This window comes from Etheostoma spectabile, chromosome 24, assembly GCF_008692095.1.
Source record: "Etheostoma spectabile isolate EspeVRDwgs_2016 chromosome 24, UIUC_Espe_1.0, whole genome shotgun sequence".
NCBI classification, from domain to species: domain Eukaryota; kingdom Metazoa; phylum Chordata; class Actinopteri; order Perciformes; family Percidae; genus Etheostoma; species Etheostoma spectabile.
Window position 1 is genome coordinate 15,282,321 of NC_045756.1, and position 7,500 is coordinate 15,289,820.

The 7,500-nt window shown below is 38.5% G+C and overlaps 1 protein-coding gene across 2 annotated transcripts in view; it reads right to left on the reverse strand.

Moving 5' to 3' along the window:
* sonb (SON DNA and RNA binding protein b) overlaps positions 1-4,334 on the reverse strand; it is a 39,439-nt gene extending 35,105 nt beyond the window's left edge. Inside the window, exons 1-3 of one of the 2 annotated variants that reach the window (XR_004327863.1) lie at positions 4,196-4,334; positions 2,615-2,842; positions 631-665 (exon numbers count right to left, since the gene is read on the reverse strand). Coding sequence is in view for 1 of the 2 variants with exons in the window: in XM_032505896.1 (XP_032361787.1) it covers positions 631-665; positions 2,615-2,842; positions 4,196-4,278 (346 nt within the window). In the remaining variant the exon portion in view is untranslated. The remainder of the gene's footprint in view (positions 1-630; positions 666-2,614; positions 2,843-4,195) is intronic. The other variant, XM_032505896.1, reaches the window with a different exon arrangement.
* Between the last annotated feature and the right edge of the window lie 3,166 nt (positions 4,335-7,500).

Here is a 7,500-nt window from a genome sequence, read left to right on the forward strand (position 1 = left end):
GTGGTGACACAGCTTATGCAGGACCGCGGTGGTTAGGTCAGAGAAGCCGGGGAACTGAAAGTAATCCTGGTCACGTTGATCTGGATTCGTAGTACAGGCCTCGGGAGAGGGCAGAGACTTTTTCATAGATATCTGATTTATGTAGTACTGTCAGGATATTGTGACAGTTTGAGCAAATATGACAAAATAAGCTAAATGACTGAAAACATGCTGGTAAACACACTGTTCTTTGGAGTACAATTCATAAAACTACAGGATATGTTTCACTGTATCAAATTCATCATAAGAAAACATAGGGCTGGGCAATATATCGATGTATCGATATCGCGATATGAGACTAGATATTGTATGATATACGACTAGATATTAACATTTTGTTAAAGCACCAATAGTCAACACTACAATATTGTTGCAATATTGAATATCGTGATATTTGATTTTCTCTATATTGCCCAGCCCTAAGAAAACCTTTGATACTTTGGTACATTTTGATGTGACTTTAATACAGTCGTATTTCATGATTGCACCTGTACTTTCACTACTATACACAAAGAGTGTTTTTTTCCACCATTGCTGATCAAAATATTGTTGTATGAATGAAGCTATTCAAATAATAAGAGGCAGACTTACCTTGCTCCTTATTCGCCTCCGTTGGCGTTCTGCTTCTGTGAAGCAGAGATAAAACCTGAGTTAGGCAAATTCAAAAAGTGGGCATAAATAGTAAAGGGACCTGAGCTTTATTTGTCCACTGACAGAAAGATTTCAACATAACTCCAACCACTCAAATGACTTTACAAGCCAAATTTGGCTAGCATTGTAAGGCCTGTAATGAAGGCAGTGCCTAGAACTTTAACCTTTTCTTGGGCCCCCATGGTTGAACTTTTTTTTTTTTTTTTATTTGTATTGCCTGTTCTTCCCAGATGCTTTCAAAGACCCACTTCTGGGTCTTTGGGTATGCCTAGTTGCATGGTTTCAAATAGAGATGTTCCGATACCGATACTGGTATCGGAACATCTCTATTTGAAACCATGCAACAGATACTTCCTAAAACATATCTTAAAGTACTGGAGTTTATACACCGATCCGATACCACATAATAAAGCCCTGAACAAAATCTACTTTAAAGTAGTTTATGTATGTTCTTTTTCCGTCATAACTGACAAACTGGATGATAAGATGAAGTTCTGTGGCATTCATTGTGTGAATAAGTTTAACCTGAGGCAGACTGACAACAAAGATAGAAATCATATCACATTCATAAAGGGAGAGTAGTATACAGTTTATAAAATGTGAATAAAACGTAATAAAATATATGACCAACTGGTATCGGATCAGTACTCTGTATCGGCCGATACGCAAGTTCAGGTATCGAGAACAAAAAATCTAAATCATAGATGTTCAACAATTTCTATGTACAGTACATGTTAGAGCCTGATCAGTATATGTCGACCAAAAAGAAACAAGATATATTTGAGGTTGCTAAGAAACAGTGCATTAAATAGCTTGTCTACTAGGAAGCACTGACTTGATTTTGATTATGGATTTCTGATTTTTGAACTTCAGATGTTAGGGCTTTCATAGTAATTTATCTCAATTATCTGATTTGTATTCATTTGTAATACATGGAATTCATGGGTGGTGGTGGTGGTGGTGGTGGTGGTGGGGGGGGGGCTGTTTAAGTCATTAAGCCTCGCACCTGTACACATTTTTTTATGATAAATTAATTGTGGTAAAAAAAATAATGATAATCAACCATAACCATACTGACAACAATATAGAGCTGGGCAAAATATCAATATTATATCGATATTGTGATATGAGACTAGATATCATCTTAGATTTTGGACATCGTAATATGGCAAAATTGTTGTCTTTTAATGGTTTTAAAGGCTGCATTACAGTAAAGTGATGTCATTTTCTGAAGTTACCAGACTATTCTAGCTGTTCTATTACTTGCCCTTACCCACTGAGTCATTATATCCACATTACCGATGGTTATTTATCTAAAATCTCATTGTGTAAATATTTTGGGAAATATTTTGTCACTGCTTTTGCGCCCTCAATTTACATAATAAAAATGTAAACCCTGCCACGTTGGATTTGTTTTCAGAATCTGTTCAGCCATTTCTCTACAAATAGTAACCAAAAAACACAGATTAGTGTCACTTCTGCCATCATCTTCCATTCATATCACCCATATGATGTGTGCAATGTGCATCATATGGATGGGTGCACTGCATATGGTAACTGTGCAAGGGTAAAAGGCTTTCATCAACATCTACAACACAGCCTGGATGATGCATTGCTTGCTGACATATTATAAGACAGATATAATTGTTTCATCACAAAACGTACTTTGTCAACACATTTAAATAACTTAATGAACCTGAAAAGCTGCCATTGGAATAAAGTGCTTGATTCGTAATTCAAGACTGCCGTGGTGCTAGTGGTGGGGGGGGGGGGGGGGGGCGTGCATGGTCTGCATGTGAACTGCAGCGTCTCCAGCAACACAGACAGGCCTGTGGACACCTAGTACTATGGAAGCATAACAACAGTTTTAATAAATAGTTTGAATAAGACCATTTTGTAAGTATTGATGAAAATTCAGTTTTACCTTGGCTGATGTTTGGTTCCTCCCTCCAATTCCGCCCCAGACTCCGAACTGCTCTTCTTCTCCTCCTCCTTTTCTCGGTTTCTCCTCTTTTTCTTACTTTTGTGTTTTTTGTGCTTCTTTTGTTTCTTTTGTGAACCACTGTCCCTTAAGTCGTCCTGTTTGTCCACCTCCGAAGTGGCTTTTTCTGCCCCAGCCATTTCAATACCATTACCCTCTCCTTCTGCAGCCCTGATGGACAAAGACGCAACACAAGACACATTACTATTAAGTCACATTTGTTATTCCAACTAACAAGAAACCTGAGCTTTAATGTAAAAATCCATTCCGAAGTTTTTGAGTTATAGCAATACATTTGCTGAGTAAAACCTAGAATAGACATTCTGGTCCATGTTCTAAATTTGACAGGATTTTATTAAGCCAAGTTATCCCGATATTATTCTTAAAACAGCTGCCGGGACTTAAAACCTGGAGTTACTTCTCAGAGGGATGGGAATTTGTACTGTGCAAACACAATGTCAGATTTAACGTTGTATTTATACACATATATTAATATGTGTATGTGGTTATTCTTCAGGAACTCAAGAGAATATGACCGTATTGTAAGTAGGGCTGCGCAATCAATCGCAATTGTATCGAAATCGCAATATGGACTAGTGCAATATCCAAAATCACAAAATATGTGTCAAACTGTTCTGAATGAGGTATTGTGGTGCCTCAGAGATGTCCCTCGGCAGTACAGAGAACCTGTAGGTGTTTGTGTGTGTAGGTGTGTGTGTAGGTGTGTGTGAGTGTGTGTGTGTGTGTGTGTGTCTGTGCGTGAGTGTTTGTTTGCGTGTGTAGGTGTGAGCGTGCGTATGTGCGAGCGTGCGTGTATGTAGGGGTGTGCGTGAATGCGTGTGCAGGTGTTTGTATGTGAAGGTGTGTGTGTGTCTGTCTGTGTTAATGTGTGCATGGGTGAGAGTGTGTGTAGAAAAATCTGTGTTTTGTACAGATCCTCCCGAAAATCCCACTATTATCATTTTAATTTCTTTCACTGTTAATAATGAATGACAGTGACAATAATGATACAAAAAACGATCATTCCATCCAATATCGTGAATCATATCGCAATAACCGCACAGTCAAAATAATTGAAATTCGATATTTTACTCATATCGTGCAAGCATAACGTTACACCAATCATTCAGAATGTATTCCTTCCTTTATAAAGCGAGTAGTGGAGCTACTTTCTGGGTGTTGATAGCTATGGAAGTTCGGTTATATTCGACTGAAATTACCGTTGTTGCAACAGTAAAACAGGACCGCTTTACCTGCTTTATCTGCTGCTTTCAAACGGGAGTTTATGTAACTTCACACCCCATAAGCCCTTACAAAACGCAGCTGCTACTTATCCTAACGTTTAAATGTATAAAAATTGAGTTAAACATAAATTAGCTAGAATGTTAACTATGGTAACCAGACGGCAACCCGACGCTGTAGCGTTAGCTGGAAGACGACCACGGTTGTTCAGTGCTATTTACTAGCTAGCTAATTGTAATTTAAGTATGACTAACACGAAAAAGAAACCCAACATTGACATACGTTTTGTCTTCATTTTGGTCTTCAATTTCTCTGATTTTATTCAATATAAAATCTTGGAAAATTTGCTCTATGTTGGCCGCCATGTTTAAGTGTGCGTCCCATTGCAGGTTCGGGTAGGAACTATTGTGTCCGCTGCTATGTTCCGGATGTCAATTTGTAGTGATACTATACAATAAGGTACACACAAAAGGGTAGTTAGCTATGATTAGTTACCTTTTCTAAGAGGGGTAGTTACTCTTTTTCAAAAGGGTTGTTACCTTTTTTCAGAAGGGTAGTTACCCTTTTTCAAAAGGCAAGGCAGCGTTATTTGTATGTTGTACTTCAGCAGCAGGGCAATTCAAAGTGCATTGGGAAAAAAAGAAGATTAAAACAATAAAAAGGTACAATGCAGTACAAGAAATTAACCTTTGAAGAGCAGTTAAAAACAGTCAACATAAAATACGAAAAAAAAACATTACATTGCAGTATAAGAAATTAAACATTAAAAAGCAGTTGAAAATAGTTAAAAAGACGATTTTAGGCTGCTAGTATATGCCGCTGCCTCACACACGTTATTGGGGCGCAATAACCATTAATAAACCAATAAATATGACCAATATGGTAGCATTCTATACAGGCAGAACCACATGTCTTTATCATCTCATCCACCACAGGCCCCGCGGGATCATGGGACTTAGTTACCCTTTTTCAGAAGAGGAGCTAACTACCCTTCTTTTGAAAAGGGGTAACTAATCACTCATATACTATTTATACAGGTATACTGTAAGGTACTATAAGGTATGACTATCGCAGATGGAAGATTGTACTGTATGTTATGATAGGCAGTCTTGTGTTAAGTACTTAAAAGCAGTACTCGTTTAAAAGTATCTTACCAGTCACCTTTTAGAATATTGCTTTATTAAAAGTCTTAAAGTATCTGACATAGAGCTCAACAGTCCCGCCATTCTTCCAAGAGACTCAAAGTTAATTTCCCATTCATTTCTCCCATTGACGTCCGGAAAAATCTGTATATAAAGAGTTTTAGACCGTGCCTTAGGCAGTTGCAACGTGACTCATGCGCATACAACATATCATTTTGAGTGAAAAAAACAAAGAGAAAATCCAAAAATAGTCAAAGGTACAAAACTGTGAACATATTTTCAATATCAAGTGAAATACACTCATGTTTCAACTCTCCCCGACTTGGCTGTAACTACATGTATTTTAAGTAAATGCACAAATATCCTCTTTGTATACAATTATTTATGGAAGTGAGACATGGAAAAGCAGTTTTAGAAAGATGAAAATATATGTTTGGGTCCACCAGGTAGGGGGTTCCAGTTTTCCTGTGTTATCCTATGGGGACTGAGGGGCTGTGGGGTGTTTTTTGGATGTCCTGTGGTCCAACCCTCGTGAAAACCTAGTGAAACGACATTTAGAATAATCACAATAGAAACATGATATGAATGGAAAAACGTACTGTTCTAGCCATAAAAATGGCCAAATCCTCCACAGTGCATGATATTTAAATAACTGTTTCATCCACACTTCACAATGACGGCAATGAGTTGTTAACAGACATTCACAAAGCCGTATAGCCATGCAACAATCTCTCTAAAATAACACCTTTTCAAAGTACCATTCGTAATACATCGTAAAATATTGAAGTTGTGGGAAGTTTATATGGCCTAAACTGTATGTTTCATTCGTCGTCCACCCCCCCCCCCACCATGCTGTTTCCTTTGTCCCGTCCAGGAGGGACAGTTGAAACATTATGCGCGTCCCACCTTTGCTGTAACAACTCCTGAACTATTTTGTTCAAAGAGAATTTGGGCATAAATTAATGAACTAGTGCCAAAAATACCCATGGAAGTGCTGTATCCACACAGGAAAATGGACCCGCGGATACACGACTCAGGTAGAACTTAATGATTTATTAGCAAGCTAGTGAAGCAAGGCAACAGTGTCCAATAATCAGCAGGCAAAGGGAAATCCAGGAAGAACAGGCAACGGTCAAAATCCAAGGGAAACAACAGGAACTCAGGATAACAGGATGCAGGGAAAAACACTTGAAGGCTCAACACAAGGAATCTCTCACTGATGTTCTTATTTCCTCGGTCTCAGGCCTTGAACAACACATTGCTGCAAATTTGCCGGCATTTTCTGCCATGGCATTTCAAAGGAGGACACCCAGTCAGATTTTTGGACAAGGACAAGCGTTTGTGGGCTTGGAGGTGAAGGGCCTGGAGGCAAAGAGCCTGTTGAGGTGTGGATCTGGCAAGTTGGCAAGGTGTCTTGTGTCTCAATCAATTGGCCTGAAAGATCAATGAAAATATCTCCATCTAAACCCCATCATCCGTAGCTCACAAACCCTATCCGTGAGGCACGCAAGAAACAGAGGGGGAAAAGGGAAATGGCGTCCCTGGACTGGGATTGACATTGACTTGTCGGGTGTCTGGGGACCAAAGTCAGAAAAGTCTCGCGGGACATAGAAGAGACTGGCTGAGACGAAGTCCACCATGGTGTGGCATGCACGCTCACCTCAATGTCATTCTTCAAAGAAGATGATGATGCTCATGCTTTAGCATTTTTTTTGTTGATGATATAAATCCTGTGTGCACGTGTCAACAAAAGAGGAAATGGCTCAATTATCTTATCTTTGTATTGAAATTTGGTCTTTTTTGTTGTTGTTTGTTACTCTTATAGGGACCGCAACTGCAGCAGACATAAATAGCAATCTCTCTGCCCCCAGCACCCTGAGGCTGATTGCTCTTGGTAAGGCACACACACACACACACACACACACACACACACACACACACAAATGCACATTAATAATACTTAAATAGCCTCCTAAGTCACCAGATATCAGTCCAATACGGCACATTTGCTAAGATGATGTTGCCTATTTGTGTTATAGGGGATTCTGTTCTCAAAGGCAACAATAGACAGATAGATAGATAGATAGATAGATAGATAGATAGATAGATAGATAGATAGATAGATAGATAGATAGATAGATAGATAAATAGATAGATATTCATTGATCCAAAAAAAGGTAAATTTTAGTGTTACAGCAACAAAATCCGTCACACAGCACAGAATATGAATATAAATGAAATACTAGGATACAATATACATACAATATAAATGAAAAAATAATAGGAATAAAATATAAAAACAATATTTGAATATGTATACCAATTATGCAGGTTGCATCGGTCCCCAAGAGCTGCCAGACTTTGATTCAGGTGCTTCTACTCGTTCAACAGCCAGTATCAGACGGAAGCAGAGAATACTCTTGAGATCATTCAGATCATTATTCC